General features: G+C 43.7%; 1 protein-coding gene across 5 annotated transcripts in view; it reads right to left on the reverse strand.

Annotated features, from left to right (window-relative positions):
• Positions 1–18,606, reverse strand: part of SCAPER (S-phase cyclin A associated protein in the ER) — a 4,210,252-nt gene that overhangs the window by 2,411,117 nt on the left and 1,780,529 nt on the right. For all 5 annotated transcript variants that reach the window (XM_069624455.1, XM_069624453.1, XM_069624454.1 and 2 more), the window contains exon 15: positions 5,622–5,777. In XM_069624455.1, coding sequence (XP_069480556.1) covers positions 5,622–5,777 — 156 coding nt within the window. The remainder of the gene's footprint in view (positions 1–5,621; positions 5,778–18,606) is intronic.

Consider the following 18,606-nt stretch of genomic DNA (forward strand, 5'->3'; position numbering starts at 1 on the left):
AAATCGGAGGCCCTCGTTTTGCAAGAGGATTCTGAGGGGGTACGGAACCTATTAACAAGGCTACAAATATGAGTAAGAGAGGGAAGCATCCCATACGTCAGGGTGAATAGTACGAAGAACCTGGCAGACTTATATGGAGCTAACTACCCGACCCTATGGTGACGTATACTTACAGACATGAAACGCTGGCAACAGCTATCATGGGGTGGCAGACTGGCTACTATTGAGATGAACTTGCTATCTTGACTGCTATTTTGATTTCAAATTCTACCAGTTGAGGTCTCCCCTCATTTTCTGATAATGCTAAGAGGGCGCTGACCAGATTCTATGTCAAGGGAAAAGGGCAAGGGTGGCTTATGGCACTTTGATTCGAGAGAAGGAGGAAGGTGGTGAAGGTCTCCCACATGTGGAAAATTATAAAGCTGGGCAACACAGGGTGTTGGTAGACCACCTATGGGGTAACACAGATAAACAATGGGTGTCTTTGGAAAATTGACTATTCTCACCTGTCAAGTAAGGGGAATGGTTGTGAGAACCAGGGACTTTGATCACAAGGAGGATCCGTGCTCATCCGGTTTTAGGGGCGGTTTGGGCAATTTGGAGAAAGCAAAGAGACATTAAATGTGTGACAACCTGGCCCTTGCCCCTTAGTTGTATATGGGCACCCCCAATCCGTGATCGGATTTATGAACCATTGATGTTTCAGCCATGGTATGAGGGGGGCCCGGTAGGGACGGGTCAATTGTGGAAGGAAGGGAGAGTCAAAAGACTTGGAGAGTATCAAGGTGGTACAGGGGATAAACTCCCTATCTCCCTTCATGTACATGCAGTTAAAAGTAGTAATATAAATCGGTTTTAGACAAACAATTGACGTCTAAGGGGTTGATAGCTAACATGTATGGGCCACTGATGACAGCGGGAAACAGGATAGAAAACACCCAGAAAAAACGGTGGAAGAGAGACAAGAGCAGGATGTTTGGTGAGGAAAAGTGGAGGCATGTATGCAGAGGTGCTTGGAAAGCCTCTGCATCTATGCAGTATAAACTCCACAACTACAGGTTGTTTACTAGATGGCAATACACACCACAGAAATGAGCAAAAATGTACACTGGGGTCAGGCATCATTGCTGGAGAGACTGCGGCCTGAAGGGAACATATTGGCATATGTGGTGGGGGAGCCCCTTAGTACACTCGTATTGGAAGGAGGTCCTGGGATGGATCAGAGAAGTAGATGGGTTAGACAGACCCCCCTGTCCATGATGCTGGTGTTATTTGATATGGAGGAAGAGTGGGAGTTGGTAAAAGCCCTTCCGCATATGTCTGGGAATAGAATGTGTTACTTGCAGCTACAGAATACCTCACGATATATTGGAGCAGTTCTGACTACCCAGATATAAAGAATGGGTGGGTAAAGCGAAAGATATGTTCCAGATGGAAATCAGCACAGCCCTATAACAGGAACGTCTGTTGGCACTGGGTCCTGAATGTTGAGCCTTTCAAGACAAACACCTAGGATACAGAAGACAAAGAGGAGTAGAGGCAGAGATGGAACTGGTTGAACTGTTTTAGGGTACGAAGAGGGTAATGAAAACGATTAATTCTATGGGGGATGGGGGTCAAGGGTGTCAGGAGGGTTAGTAGCGGAAAAGGTTTGCTAACATTTTGAAACAAACGCAACTTCAAAATGAATATTGGCTAAGAAGCCACGCATTGTAAAGTGTGTTGTTGAAGTACAAGAAAGAAGTGGCAAAAGGAATGGGTGAATATTGTAATGTTTCCCAGTTGGCTAACTGTTTTATGACTCTGTTTCCAGAAAAACGAATAAAAAGATATATTTAAAAAATGTTTTAAGGACTGCTATGCAAATTTGGCACAAGTTATAGTTTGAACATTCACACAACTGTATTATAATAATGGTAGCAGTAAGTGGCATGCAGCATCCATGCAAATGATGGAGGAAAGGTGCAGACACTTTTTATTTCCCCAGGGTGAAGAACCCAATATGATCCAGGGGTTTAAAGAACCATTGGGGAGATTGCTGCTGCGCCACTGGCAGTGCTAGCTCCCACAACCCAGGAGCCCCTTTCTCTACATAAGCACCTCCTGCTAGAGAAGGAGTGTCCATGTAAGAGGTCACAAACCCACGCTGACTGAACTGAGCAAATGTTTGGAAGATGTGAAACAGGCATGGTATCAAGAGAGACACAGACTCAAAAGCAACCGTTCGAAAACCTTTATTGAACATGCTTTTTGGGGTGGTGTAAAACCTAAATGGCCCTAACTCTAAGGGGGCAGTTCACTCAACTGATGTTTCTAAGGGCCGTCGATGTCCTTAAGTACAAAACTAAAATCTGTCTGTGTCACAACCTATGATTGCCCTCACTCTTCGACAAAATGTGTTATGGGATCTTCTTAAAGAAAAATGGTAGCTAATAAAAAGAATGCATACCAAGACTGCGTTCATGTAGACTTACCATCAGGCGTAGTCCTGCCAGTTACAAAAATAGTTCAACTCAAAAGGGTTGCCTCGGGACCATCCACGTAGGGCTCTTGCAGCCAGTCAATAAAGTCCTCAATGTCTCTTGGTCTCTTGGGGTTCCATTCACCAGGCTTTGATCCTTCCAGTTTCAAACAAAAAGGCACTGTTTCTATTTAGGCCTCTCAGGGTTCCCTTCCCCAATCTTAGGCCCCTCTGGTTTCAAATAAAAATTCACCTTTTCAGGATGTACCTTTCAACACATGGTCCTTTCATGGGGCAGTGTCAGAGACTTTTGAAAACGCTGGGCTTTTGCTCCTCCCTGCACTACGACTCTGACTTCTGATCCCTCTCTTTACACCTTGTATCTGTCTTCTGGCACCTTTTCCCTCTGCTGTCTTTTCCACTCTGCGCTTGTTTCTCTTACACCACTTTGCTGTGCACACTTGCACCTCCTTTTCTCTTTTTTGTGCCTCTTGTGGTTCCATGTAATAATGTCCCCTCAAAAGTAACGCTATGGAAAATAAATCGCTGAAAACTTGCAAACTCTGCTCCTTCTGTCCCTATATATATGATCACCTGGCGACATTATATACAGCAACCATCTATATAGGGATATTATTACCCTTTACCCCTCTTGCACACTCTTGCTTTTCTGTGCCCCTGGCAAACTCTTTTCACTTGATCGTTCACCCTTGGAACCTTCCTTTTTCTACTTTCGGGTTGCTTGCACGCTCTTTCCTGATTTCGGGTTGCTCGCACCCTCTTCCTGCATTCGGTTCGCTTGCACCCTTTAAATTTACACTTTCTGTCTTTCTCTGTCTTCGCGCCACCAGCACAAAGTTTCTATGGTTTTCTCCTTGCACCTTCCATCACTTTTGCTCAGGCTCTAGCCACCCGCAGGCTGCTTAGTTTCTCTCTCTCTTATATGCGTGCCTATGTTGTCTTATAACACTGGCACAACACTTAACTCTTTCCTTTTACGCTGGGTGTTTCGTTTCCTGCACAACTGAATTTTTAGCAAATTGATTTACCTGACTAAGCACAGTACCCATCTAAAGGAGACCGCTTCAATCCAAGATGGACCTCTGAAAGTACCAGCTCGATTACAAGATAGAAACCAGGTCCTCTATCTGCAGGACCAGTCGAGATGGCAGCCACCCCCACCACCAATTCAGATTAACAGAACAGGAAATCAGCCTCCTCTTTAGTGGATTAACACACTTTTCAGTCCAAGAGCAGCCAAAACAGCAGTGACCTCATGAGACTGCATTGAGCACAATTTAACCAGAAGGGTACGATGTTCATTCATCGGCAGGTTTTTTTTCACAGTTTTTTGGCGCCGATTTTTGGCCAATAAAACTGATTGGATAGGTAGTACAAAACTGGCAAGAGGGAGATTGGGGGGGAACCCCCACACATTTTTTTTTTTTTTAAATGAACAGTTTTTCAGCCAAAAATCTGTGGCAAAAAACTCCATGAAAATAAAAACCTGGCGATGGAATGACATAGAACCATCAAAAGCACCTACGATTACGGTGGAGCCGCTAAACTAAGACTACCCAAACAAGCTGTCAGCTACAGTACACCCAGTTTGTCAGTCACTGAATCCACAATCGGGGCACAAGTTAGGGTAAAAAAGGTTTTATGCAGTGAAAACACATTATTGTGTACTGCTGAAATGACGAGCTGAAACAAGAAGAAACAAGGAGCAATTGGACGAAGGATCAATTCTTAAGGAATATGTCTCTGCTTTTAGATGAGGGACACCTTCTATGGTAGATAGCTTGTGGTGTACTGAGAAGATAACTGTCAGCTTTCAAGACAGACAGTCGACTTGGAAACGGTAGGGCGCCCCATCATTATGCTGCAAATTACTCAGTATCCAAAACTGGCTTGCAACAAATACTACTTTAAAAAAATATATTCCTCCGTTGATTTTACAATATGAATGTACGTATCTGATCAGAATTTGTAAAAAAAAAACAACATAAAACCAAAAACACCAGCACACCAGTAACTTAGAGAAAACCAACAATAATCACCACTGCATTGACAGCTACATACAAATTGAGTTTGAAATGGGTATGGGTTTCTACGAGCACAATACTACCATGGACCATGTTACCACGGGCCCAATGAAAGACAATGGGAGCATGGTTGTACATCTGGGGGTGGGAGGACACAGAGATATTACCGAGAGGAACCCATATCAAGAGAAGCACTAAGGATCCCCTGTGAAAGGACACCCCTCAGTGAAAAGAGAACAGGAGACTTTTCTGTGCCAAACAGAAAATGGCTTAGCTGGAGGATGTGTAGAGCAGAACAGCTGCAAGGGCAGCAAACACTCAAAAACGAAGGGTGAGGGCTGAGGAGGTGCACATGAAGGCCTCAGGAGGCTACAGTGAACAGAGGGCGATGGCAGTAGGGCGCACAGGCAATAGGAGCAGGTAGGAGCAGACCAGTGTGAGCAGCGTCACATACTACAGAAATAATCGTCGCAGGAACATAAGCCTGATCCTTTGGAATAAAACCAATATGTAGGATATTTTTTCCTTTATCAGTCTCTTTTGGTTGGTGAAGGGCGATGAAATAATGTAAGATAATTTTAAGCCAGCCTGTTACCACATGGGCTAAGCTGGACAGAAAGGGCATTTGTGTGATTAGTCGGCGGGATGAGCCAATGAAAATATATGGGCTCTTTACAAATACATTTTTTGGAGGTTCTTACAAAAGTGTATCCCTTTGAAAAGCCTTTAGAGCAAGAGCATGCAATTGAACCATTATATTTAATTGCCACATGGCAAAACCTCTGGAATTACTGGAGCCTAAGACAGAATAAAGCACAATGGTCGAATCAATACTAAGTCAGACACTGATGTAAACCTACAATATTTTCAAACAAGATAGCACAGCAGCAGAATTACGAAAGCAATCAGATGCGTTAGCCACATACGTCAGTGCAATACCATAAAGCTACAATAGTTATAGAAAAACTGGAAAGTGCTATAACACTAGCTGGGCTGTGTGATTCGATAACATGGAATGAACAGGTGAATGTGAGTATTTGTGCGTGTATACTGTCTACATGGATACTAAATGAACACTGATTTGGCATCATTCTCTTAACCTTCCCTAGTATTACCTGAACAGCTTCATCACGGGCTTGTTTTTCCTCTTGCCTCCGCTGACGGTCCTCTTGTAATTCGTTCAATCTCTGTTCATACTCTTTCAGCTTTGCTAAAACATCATGACGTTTATTCTGGGCTTCCAGTGTGTTTATGAAGGCAATTTCATTTACCTGGAGTGAAAAATGGTAAAGTATGCCCATCAATGTACACTTTGCCAAACCAAACTAGTTTATGAAAATTATGTAAATTACATTTGCCTACTGGTGAAATCCTACTGAGTCAATCTCATCACTCTACAATTCAGAGTTCAAGGGAGAAGCATTTAATTTCCATTAAAATTACATTTTTGTTGGTATCCTAATCATGATACATTCAAAAGAATGGATAATGTAATAATATTGCCATGAAAGAATGAGATGGAAACATTCTGGTGCGTTCCTTTGCCACCCCTTAGAAAAGGCCCAGTTATACCATCTCACATGAACTATATAACCAACCTCTGAAAGAAAAGCCAGCACCTGTTGTTTACCTGCAACAAAGGAATACAATGCACAGACCCCTCTGCAGATGCTTGTTATTGTTATTTGCACTTACAGTGCACCGGAAGCCTGCAAGCCGGCAGGCATCATGATAAGTGTACATTCCACAGAGAACGAGAACAATATGTGGCATTTGTGTGTGGCCGATCTTTGACCGATGAGGAAGGGTTCCCGAGGTGGTCATTGAGTTCCATAGCCGCGAGAGAGGTGCAGTTGCTGAACGCCGGCTTCCTGGGCCCCCGATGCTCCTTGACATGTAATATGTCCCTGTGCCATACAGTGTTGAACGCAGTCAGAGGGGTTGACCCGTGAGTAGTTCTGTTAATTTAATTCCTGAATGTCGGAAATTACTTCTGGGACTGATACCGCATGGGCTGTATCACTCCCCATCTTTCCAACTCTTCTTTAGTAGGGAAGTTCACTTTTGCTTTTTGTTGAATTGCTCTGGGAGTTACACCATTGCCAGGCGGGGGACTCTATAAAACCTGCCACATTGGCGCAGCCACGGCATGTACAAACGGCAATCTGCCAGCTGCTGGCATAGGTTGAGGATTGCCCCCCTCATACTTTCTATTATCACTCCTCTCCCATGTTGAACTATTTCAATTTGCATGGAACCTCCCTACTGATTAAGAGTAGTCCACATTTAAGGATGGCTGTAAGGATGGCCATGTGATTACAAACCTAGACCCTGTCTGCCTCATGGCGTGGTGTAGTGTGGTACCACCAAAGTGGAATTCGCTGTACTGCCCCAGGCTAGTTATTTGTAAAACATCTCTAGAGCTAGCAAACACCAGCTGTAATGGAGGGGGAGCAAACTATGATAGGCCACTGGACCATCCATCATGCCTCACAATGGCTTAGTGAGCTGGTTATTTGGTTGGACACTGACTAAATGGATCTCGGATTGGGCAGGTGGAAAAATATGACTACTTGGGCATAAGAGTACATGAAAATTGCTCTTGGAACGAGCAATTAAAAAAGGCTGAGTTGAACCTGGTCAGATATGATGGCTCTATAGCCAACTTTGCCAAAATCCACGGCGGCTGTTTTTGGTGCTGAGCTATGGGGATGGATAAATCTCACAATTGACTGTGGGTGAAAATGGCTTTCTTAAAAATGTTTTGGGACTCCCATCAAGTGCTCCAGGTTCTTCTGGAATTAGATCTCCAACCCATTAGACAAGTATGTAGAGCAAAGACACTATTGTACTGGATCAGGGTGTAGAAAAATGAGAAAACCTCTTAAAATACAGGGCATCCCTAAAAGATCCCTAAAAGATGTAATTGAACAGGAGGAGGGACTATCACTCCACTGGGTGCATTATGTAAAGTCTGAGCTGATTTAATTGAACATAGAGGAGCTCTGGACTAATCCTATGACCATTAAGGCATCTGCAAAGGGCAACATTTTGCATGCGATTAAGGGGGCGAGAACGTAGGCAATAGTAGACAGAATGGCTATGTCATTGCAGTTCAGTAACTCCTGGGCCCTTAAATAGGCCCAGGGCTACAAAGGCTATATCGGCACTATGGGCACTATGGGCCTCATTACGACTTTGGAGGCAGCCATGCCCTTAATAAGGGCATGGCTGCCTCCAAAACCGTGTCCGGGTTCCCTGAATGGGGAATTACCGGGCCATTCCGAGTTTGGAGGGCCCGGTAATTCCTCCCTCAGGGAACCCGGGCCCAGACCTTCTCCATTCCCATTTGAGCCCCCAGAGGGCTCAATGGGAATGGGTGCGGGAGCTAACAACGGGCCGATTACGACCGCCCCGTTGTTACCTCCCTGGTCCCCTCGTGGGACCCGGTAAGGATGTCTGGTAAAACCAGACGTCCACATCTGGTCCCGCGAGGGAACCCCGTAATATTGCAGAATGGGTTTAACGGGTCCGCCACCATTAGCGGCACCCGTTAACCCATTCCGCAATACTTATAATGAGGCAAATGGAATGCAAGTGTGAGTCCAGATTGTCCTTTTTGCCCAGCGGTAAGGGAAGATCAAATTCACTTCCTGTTCCTTTGTCCCATGTATAAGGATATACGAAACATGTCATTAAGGCACCTTTTTATCCAACTACAGGTCTCAACAGTCAATGGTGCTCTTGCACTTTGCTTAAGCGCTAAGGTTTCTTTGGCCACATTCACAATGGGTTGGTTCCTGATTCGGGCTTGGTTCAGGAGAACAAAGATGAGTAATCTTCTCCTGTAAAATCATAATTATGTGCATATTGGTGCACCAACTTCACCCATGGCTACCTTTGGGCTGGCAAACCATGATATGGCACGGTGGTATAGCTGTTAACCCCGGTTGGATGGTTTATTGCTCAAGGAACATGTAAAACGTATCTACTGTATGCACTGAAGCATTTCTGCTATGGGTTTCAGCTGTTCTTAATAGCTACTGCTACCTAGTTCTTAACCAATTGTTTCTTTACGTCTTTTTTGTAAATCATGCTATATGTAACGTGTATATTTTTCGTATTCTGACTGTATTTTTTACAATGTACATGTTTGGCTTTAATTGTAAATTCTTTTGATCGAAATAAAGTGATTGATAACGATGATGAATTGATTGTTCGGTGCCAAAGGTGGGGAGACGGACTTGGGAAAAGCCCAACAAGCCACTGCGTCGTACCTTGGTACAGTGTTCACCTAAAGACTCAATTTGTTTGCATCATGTCCAAGCGAAAGGGAAGCCCTGTGCTGTTCTCCATACCGCCCAAGAGGAAATCGGAAGCACCTATGGTGCCCATAAAAGAAGCCCGATAGTTACTCGATTACATTGAAGATCTTTTTCCTGATTTTATAGACACGGATCCACCAGTTAATGGCATTGCAATTTCTTTTTCAGAATTGGGTGCAATTAACACTTCCATCGTTCAGCCCCACCCATAACGAAATGGACCCTACCCACAAGCATGAAGGAGCTATTCTGTCCTCTGGGCCAGGAGGAAGTTCGTAAATACCAGGTTTCAGTAGACACGCACCATGATATCCTTCCAGCAATTCATTTCAGCAATAGATTTGATATTCCATCTGGCCTAGATGCAGAAGAGCATTTATTGGAACACTCCTGATTGCTTTCTAATGCTACGATTTAGTAGTTTCGGTCAATTTAAGGTTTTGTTCCTGGGCAAGTCCTTTCTTATTTGTTGATTTCCGTTGTTAGCATGCTTGGGCACAGTTTATTGTGACCGTTACAATAATACTCAATATCCTTTTTCTCCAGTCTGAGCCCTGTTGCAGTGCGCCAATTATATTTAATAGTTTTAATTAGAAATTATTCACACTGATGCTTTCTCATTTTCACAAGTTCCTTACTTTAATTTGTCTCTTATTTTTGTCCATCAATACTTAAGGCCTAATTACACGGACGGCGGTGGACCAAGGTGCTATTAGCACCTTGGTCCATGCCGGTAAAATACTGGCACCGCCTTGGTGGAAAGGGGAATTACCGCCCTACTCCAAGGTTGGTGGGGCGGTAATTCTCCCTTCCCCCATTGCCCTTCCCCATTCCCATTTTTGTCCCATAGGGCATAATGGGAATGGGGAAGGTGCTAATTACGGCACCGCAAATTGCAGTACCGTAATTAGCTCCCTGGTCCCTTTGCGGGTTGGTTTTTAACGCCTGCAAAAAGCAGGCGTTAAATTCTCCAACCCGCAAAGGGACCTCGTAGTAAGGCGGTAAGGGTTTACCGGTACCGGTTAAAATACCGGTACCGGTAAACCCTTACCGCCTACCGTGTAATGAGGCCCACAGTCTTTTTCAAATATGCCTTTCACAATTCAATGATCTCTTCATTAATTGCTTCCACATTTATTGTCAACAGTCCCAAACATTTTTCAATGATACCTTCCACAAATCAATTACGTCTTCACTGATTTAATCATTTTATTGACTTCATATGTGAGTCTAATACTTTTTTTCTTCATTGATTGTTTATACTTTCAATAGATTTCCACATGGATAATGTTCTCAAATCAATCACATCTCTACAAATCAATTGTTTCACAATGAGTCTCTTCTCTCAACACGTGTTTCCCCATGGAATAATTACCATGGTTCTTCAGGAGAGAATCTAGCTGGGAAAGTAATTTGTTCATAGTTACCATTTTAGCCTTTCAATGTGTGGCTTTTTTACTCTTCCTATTCTTACATCTTTAATCAGTAGTCTATGGTATCTTAATACTTATCATAATACATCACTTGTTATCCTTTCTTCCTTGGCCTCTTGCTTTCTTTTAATCCTATTACTTTTCTTTCAATCATGGTGATCCTAGCACCTTTCAATCAATGGACAAGAGGAAGCTGTTTTGGATTCCATTTCTTCAACATTCATTATCTTAAACTTTCTTAAGTCATTGATATTTTTCTACGGTGGGATGGTAAAGCTGTTTAAGGAAACCATTACTGTCTAGATTAGTTCAATCCACTGCACTTTGTTACTAACCTTTACTTTACTTAGGTTTATCCCATTGATTACCAACAAAAAAAAGCTTTTTTTCAAGTGAGTACACTCTAATATCTAAACATTCAGTAGCAAATGCTGATCAAGGCAATGTTCAAACACAAAACTTAATTCCAGTGAAAGATCCCTGTCGTTTACCTCAGTGAGCATTTTCCTGGATAGGATTGTCCAGTACAACGTCTTCACTGTGCTTTGTTTTTTGCATTTCATACTTCCTTATGTATGTGACGTGAATGACATCATTGCGTTTCTATGCACAATGGTGTAATCACATAATTGCGTGTCGCAGCCATTTTGCATGCCGTTTGACTTTTTTACTCATATTTGCTGGTTCGGAATTCGAATACGACTACTATTCTTATTTTAAGATTTGACCTTGTCACAATTACATTTTTATGCTGTAAGTTCCGTTTTACTCTCACCTTTGCGTTCTGATAATCTAGTTTTTGCTCACTTTTGCTTCCCTTGTGAATCTTGCAAAGGTAACAGAAAATATAAAAAATGTGGATTTCCCCGCTTTTTACATTTATAGCACACAACTTAAAGTACTAGTACAACTAGTTCCTTGCACCTCTTAAGTAAGTCCAATGTTTCCACACTTTGCCATTCCTTTTGCTTCACAAAGGTTACAAATAATATAAGTTTGTTTTTCCCCGCTTTTTGCGTTATTTTAAACACACTACTTTTAGTTCAAATACACCTTAATTCAGTCTAATTTATCCACACTTTAGCATTCCTTATGTATTACGAGATTTACAGAAAATATGCAACTGATTCCATGCACTTCTTGGGTTAATCTAGTTTTCCAAACTTTAGCATTCCTTATGCATTATGGAAATTACAGAAAACATACCAGAAAAAAATACCAGAATAAAATACTTTTATACATTTCCCTGCTTTTAAAACATTGTAACACAATGCTTTGAGTTCAAATACAACTAACTCCATGCACCACTTGGGATACCCTTTCCCATCAATCATCCGTTAATGTGTGTCCAGATAAACCTTTTAAAGCCAATAGGCCATCTCATGCTCCGAGTTCAAACTTGTTGTGCAGATGTACATTATACAAGTCCATTCTGATTCTTTTCTTCTCAGTAGGAGTTCTCTGTTTCCTCCTCTTCCAGGAGTTTCCACTTTCTCTAATCCCAAAAATGTGATCTTGACCATATCTTTGTCTTTGTGTTCAGAGCTGAAATGGACAGAGAGCGGGTATCGCAAATCCCTATTTTTAATAGTTTGCATAAGTTCAAGAAGTCTCGTTTTCAGAGTCCAAATTGTGCTCCCTATGTACATTTTATGGCACACACATATAATGCCGTAAACCACAAATTTACTGTTACAATTGATAAACTGTTTAATAGTTTTACTTTTGCTGTTTGGTAAAAGTTGCTTCTTTGCTCCATTTAGGATCTGGGGACAGATTTTGCAGTTTCCACATCTGTACGTTCCTACGGGTGTTAATATATTCAAATAGCTGCTTAAGCTACTGGATGACTTCTTCCTAAGGTTGCTGGGACTGATCTTATCTTTTAAAGTTGATGCTTTTTGAAATATGATTGTTGGATCGTCTTCTATGTATTTTTTGATAGTGTTGTCTGTTTTAAGAATGTTCCAATGTTTTTTTGAGTTCTTCTTGTGATCCGTGTGTAACTACTATATGTGGTTATGTAATTGGCTTTGGACATTTATTGTTTGTTTTTTGTTTGTCCATCAGTAGGTATTCTCTTGAGATATTCTGTGCTTTTATTAGTGCTTTATTAAGATATTTTGATTGATATCCTCTTTGTATGAATGTTGTCTTTAATTGTTTCACATGGTTCTGAAATGTTTCTTGTGTGCTAGAACTCCTTTTAACTCTCAGTATCTCTCTGTATGCAATATTTCTTATAATGTGACTGGCGTGGTTACTGCTTGCATGTAGAATGCTAAAGATAGCATAGATGAATCCAGGGGGGGGGTGCAAGTCCACCTGCTCTTCCACACCCTCCTATTGCGAATGGTGGGATCAGAAGCTCCAACTCTTTATGTAAACAAATCACCCAATGGTTTCGCCAAGCAGGAGTATTGGTAACTCTCCATTTGCACATTGGTGCTGATGGAATGAGCAAAAGGATAATTTTTTTTACTAAGAAATGATGTATCAAGTCTAACTGATCAAGTTGTGGTTTTAGCTCAGACCCTGAAAGATGTGCTTAGCACTGCCAAAGGGCAGCAGGCCACCCTTGAGGTGGGTGAAGGCATGGTAGGGCGCCCTGCTTTCTGCTTTCTTACCCCTTTTTGTTTCAACAGAGATTACTGTATGGGGCACATCAAACACCCATCATTCTCACCTTTAACTGGCCCTAACAATGCCCTGATTAGTACAAAATTGGCTAAGGTTAATGATAGTAAAATCAGTAGCTGAAATGTCAACATTAAGCTACAACCGATAAGTATGTCTGGGGCGAGTGCACCACCTCACTATAGAGAATTGAGTCCTAATACCAGTAATAACAGGGGCTCAAGGCGAGGGACCACGCAGGTGGATGGTGTCCGACCAACTTTTTTGAGAAGGCAGACGCTGACCCCCTGTATTTTTAAGAAATTTTTAAAAATAACATTACAAAATGACAATTTAATTCACTCACCTTTCTTTCTGTTCCGCTGCAGGATCTCGAACCCAGGTCATGCGGTTAATAGGCATATGATTAGCCGCAAGACCATATGAAGGGTGCATCAAGACATAGTAAAATGTCTCCAATGTTCACTTCATATGATATCACTTTCCCATGCGTGTGTGTCAGTCCCCCCACTATTTTATTTAGGACTCGAGCCCTGGATAGAGCAGGGTGGTGTTAATGCCGCAGCACGCCCCCTTAGATTCTTAGAGAGATTTACCTGCTGCATGAAAAAAGTCCCTAAACTGGCAAATTGTTCTACTGAAAAGGGTGACACATTAAAGAACCAATGCACGCACTGGTTAAGACAAACTAACGAGTGCCTATCAATTTTTCACTCAGATATAATTGAAGAAATAAGATTTCCAAATGAATCCAATTTACTATGGGACTATATTAAAATCTCTGACTCACTAACATTTGGCAAAAGGTTTGCTTGCTATTGAATATAGCTGCATACCATACCACCTTAAGGTTCTTTAATCAAACTACGTTGGCAGCCTCCAACTTCAGAGCCCCCTGACCCTATTAGAAGCAGAACACTTCCCCCTGATTTGTCTCTTGCTCCAATAATCTCTAACCACCCACACTCCCGGACACAGCAAACATCTGCTTTAAATGACTTTAACAGACACCAGATGCCCTTACTTGAACTCAAACAATATCTAATACACCCTGAGGATACCAACGCTCCTGATAATAATCTAAATCGCTCCTAGAGTAATTTCACTACTTTCATGGAATGTTCAGAGCCTATGTAATAAGTCTTAGTTGCTTACCTGTAACTGTATTTCTCCAGCATTGGTATCTATCATAGATTCACATGCTTGAATATTCCCCGTCATCAGACTGGGAATCCTCTGTAAATTAAATAATATAAATTAATATATTAAAACTTTTCCTTGGGAAAGGAAAGGAAAGAAAGCTACACCCACAGAGCCCTATAGGGTTTTTGTAGCCTTTCACTTGTGTAGTCCCACCACCTCCTTTTGGTCCTTTTAGGCCCTATCCAATGAGGTGGTAGGGTTTATGCTCCACCCCAGTCAGCCATCTTCAGATTTTGAACAGTAGTACGCAAGACTGATGACTGACTGACAGAGGAGCAGCCTCTCCCCAGGGGAGGAGGGTGGGTGCATGTGAATCTATGAAAGATACCAATGATGGAGAAATACAATTACAGGTAAGTAACTAGGACTTCTCCAGCATTGCATCTTTCATAGATTCACATGCTTGAATAGAATACCTAGCAGTCGTAGACCTCATAACATGTTTGATAGCCGTAGTGCAGCACCATAGGTGTGTGTGCTATATCTCTCTATATATATATACATATATTGTGTAGTTAGGAAATAAGCCCCGAGCCGCGTGGGCATTACTGAGTCGGGCCTTAACGAAGGCCCCGGGGCATTACCCGACTCTGTAATGCCCCTGCAGCGAGGAGCTTATTGCTATTAGTAACCCAGCCCGTAAGACTGGGGTACTAATAGCATTTTTTCTGTTCCGAAATGTTGCAGCGTTTCGGAACAGAAAAAAAAAAAGTCAAAGAAAATTGCCGCCGCGGAAGGGAAAACGGAGTCCGCTTTCCCTTTCCATGGCGGCTATAGCCATGGAAAAAACACAGAAGTGTTCCCAGCGCGTTCGTTCCTGCAAAATGAGAAATAAGAAGGTTAGTGGGGTTGGGAGGGTGGGCAGGGGATGGTTTGGAGGGGGGGGGAGGGCAAAAAAACAACTTACCTGAATCCCTGGCGGGGGAGGATGGCAGCCTCCAGTCGCGTGGAGGCTCAAGCAGGGATGGCCCTGTTTCGAGCCCCCTCATTGGTTGAGGGGCTGCCACATCCCCTGCTGGGAACAATGGCAAGGAATCCCGGCCGGGTAATGCCCCGGCGAGGGCCAATCAGATCAGAATGTGTGTTACATTCTGGTTGACCCTCGCCATGTACTAATAATATTTATAGCATGCGAAACGAGGCTACCAGTAACACATGTTATGGGACAGTGGGAACAGTCAATCAATAATCAAAAACAGGAACCAGATGCTGCTCCTACCTTTAGCAAATAAATGCTGGAGCACTGCTTGTTCCACCGCAGATTCATTCTTGCTGTCTTCTTCCAAGCAGTAGTGCTGGGCAAAAGTGTGGGGAGTACTCTATGTTGCTGCCCTGCAGATGTCCTTTAAGGACACTCCCGCTTGAGGGCGAGGCTGGCTATGGGTTTCTTCTGAGTTCACGACACTGCGCGATGCAGCTGGATACCCAATGTGCCAGGCTCTGTTTGGACATGCCAGGCTCTGTTTAGACATGTATTTGCCCTTGGTTCGTCCCGCAAATGCGATATAGAGTCTTTTAGAGGTTCTGAACTCCTTGATCCGTTCTAAGTTCAGTTCTTGCCACATTCGGGGAATGTTATGTATATTCGGCAGTCGTCTTGTGGTTGCGGAATAGGTAGAAAGATAATTTCCGCCACACTGTCTTCAGACTCGATCTTAGGCATGAATTTAGGGTGCGGCCGTAAAACAACCTTATTTCTGTGAAAATTGCTGAAAGGAGGCTCAGCAGATAAAGCCTGGAACTCCCTGATGTGTCTGGGTGATGTGATGGCCACAAGGAAAGCAGTCTTCCATGCTAAAAATTTTAAATCACACCTGTGTATGGGCTCATATGGTGCTCTCATTAACGTGGCTAGTACCATGTTAAGGCTCCATTGGGAGGCAATTTAACTTTGTTTGAGAAAAGGTGGTTGTTAGTCCTTTGAGAAAAGTTTTAACCGCTGGATGAGACACTAGGGAATGCTGATAAGGCTTTGTTATGTAAGCGGCCACACTCAAGCGATGGACTTAAATGGAAGATATTGCTAGACCCTTTTTAGCTAAGTGTAAGAGGTAAGGAAGCATTTGCTCTGCAGATGCCATTAGGGGATCTGTTTTTGCCTGTAGACACCATGTTCTGAACCGTTTCCACTTCTTGGAATATGTTCATCTTGTCGATGGGGCTCTTGCAGCCCGTGGTATAACCCTGCACTCGGGGTCTAGCGTGAGGTTGTGAAACCTTCGCTGCTGAGGAGCCAGCCCCTGAGGGATAGACTGGCTGGGTCGTGGTGAAGTAGCTCACTCTTCTGCTGGGATAAGAGGTGCGAGTAGAGACAGAGATAGGCAGGCTTCCTGATCGCTAGTTGAAGGAGCGTTGGGTACCAGATCTGGCGTGCCCACATCGGGGCTATTAGTATCATGGTGCAGGGCTGTCCGATCATTCTGCGCAGCAGCCGCGGGATCAAGGGTGTCGGTTGAAACCCGTAAAGGAATTTTCCCTTCCCTGGTATAGAGAATGCTTGTCTTTCCGGATACCTGGAAGCAAACTGATCGCATTTGGTGTTCTTGTGAGTTGCAAAAAGAACTATTGTGGGCTTCACCCACAGGCAGAAAATTCTGTTGAATCTTTGTTGTTGATCTCCCACTCGTGTGATTGTAGGGAGTGCCGGCTGAGCTAGCCTGCTAAGATTTTGTCATTGCCGGGCTGGTGCTCACTCTCATATGAATTTTGTGATGAAGTGCCCAATTCTAGAGCTGTTTTGCTTCCTGCGATAGAATGTTGGATTTGGTGCCCGCTTGTTTGTTCATGTAGTGCATTGACGTGGTGTTGTCCGTCTGCACTTTCACCATCTGGCCACTCAAAACTGGAAGGAAGGATTTAGAGCCCACCGAATGACCCCGAGTTCCAGCACATTTATGTGTAGGCGAGATTCTGTTGGTGACCATATACCACTGGCCTGGAGGTTGTCTAGATGAGCTCCCCATCCCCATAGTGATGCGTCCGTCCTCAGTAGCAGGGTGGAAGTAGGAGATTGAAAAGGGAGAGAGACCTTGTAGAAGATTACGGCGGGTGACCCACTATCTGAGAGCCTTGAAACACCTGTGTATAGGCGCGTTACAAATGCCATATCATATATCATATCAAATACTTGGGGTGAGATGAACAATGTCTTACCATGACCCGCTGTGCTGTGCCCATTGGTTGTCCAGCTCCTCCAGAAGCGATCGCATTTTTAGCCTGCAGTTTGGTATGAGGAAGATACAGGATGACATCATGCCCAAAAGGGACTTGTATAAACTGACAGTAGAGTTTGTCCTGAGAACAATATAAGAACAATATTTCTGATTTTCCAGCTATCAGGGATTTTTTCTTTCGTAATGAAAGCATTCAGCACCTGTGTCAAGAATGGTACCAAGCAAGAAGTGTCAGGGTTCAATACATAGAAGGGCAGATTCCAAATATAAAGTGGCTGCAGAAGTGGCCATTCGGCAGCAAGGACTCTTTGGACCTTTACCCAGCACACAGCTAATATACTCAACCAAGTGACACCGTCAACACCATCAACACCAACCCCGAAGCTTGCCACCCACGACAGCTAGTTGCAAAGAAACAAAGGGTAGGTGAAAAAGGAACAGGACGGCGGGGAGCATCACCTGAGGGCCCTATAAGCCCCTGTCCTATGACGCAAAACAGATCTGGCAGGGACAGACGATCTGAAGCCGAGGCGCCACTAGACTGTGGGAGAGGGTGTGGGGAAAATACCCTGCCACTAAGAGAGCTGAGGCCCCTGAGGACTGGAGGAGCAGTGTCCTGGAGTAGCAGGTGTGAAATGCAGGATACCTACCAGGTGTGTGTGGTCTTCCTGGAAGCACCCAAAACCTGTAGAGAAAGACAGAAGAATCTCTGGAGGACAAGAGGGGTCGGGGCAGCCAAGGCCACTGGAAAATTATGCAGAAGGGACAATGGAACTCGGCGGAACACAAGGGAAGGGCGAAATCCCACAAGGATGCACCCCCAACGGAAACAATGTGGTTTGGAGGAGGGGGGCAACATGGCGAAAGAGAAAGCAAAGAATGGTCTTCTGAAAGCAAAAATGGATCTGGGCGGGACCAGGAGCGAAGTGGCTGCCGGAGAAGGTGAGGCTGGAGCACCACCTTCCATGCGAGAGCTCCTGCTTGTCATAACAGATTCCAAGACCTTGCTAGAGAGAAAGGTGGATGCGGTAGGAGCAGAGGTGAGGTTCTTGAGACAAGATATACAGAAGATATTGGAAAGGGTGGGGGAGGCACAACAAAGAATATCGGACAGGGAGAATGCTCTGCAGCTTATGAAAAGGGACATTCAGGAACTCCAGAGAAGATTGAAGGTGCTGGTAGACAGGTTAGAGGACGCAGAAGGGAGTGTCCATCAGAATTATATCCAGGTGCTGGGCCTTCTGGAAAAAATAGAGGGGCAATCAACAGGGCTATACCTAGAAAAATGGGTGACGGGTGTCTCCATGGAGCGCGCACGCAGAATCCCCA

This window comes from Ambystoma mexicanum, chromosome 11, assembly GCF_040938575.1.
Source record: "Ambystoma mexicanum isolate Mex_15411 chromosome 11, UKY_AmexF1_1, whole genome shotgun sequence".
Taxonomy (NCBI): Eukaryota; Metazoa; Chordata; class Amphibia; order Caudata; family Ambystomatidae; genus Ambystoma; species Ambystoma mexicanum.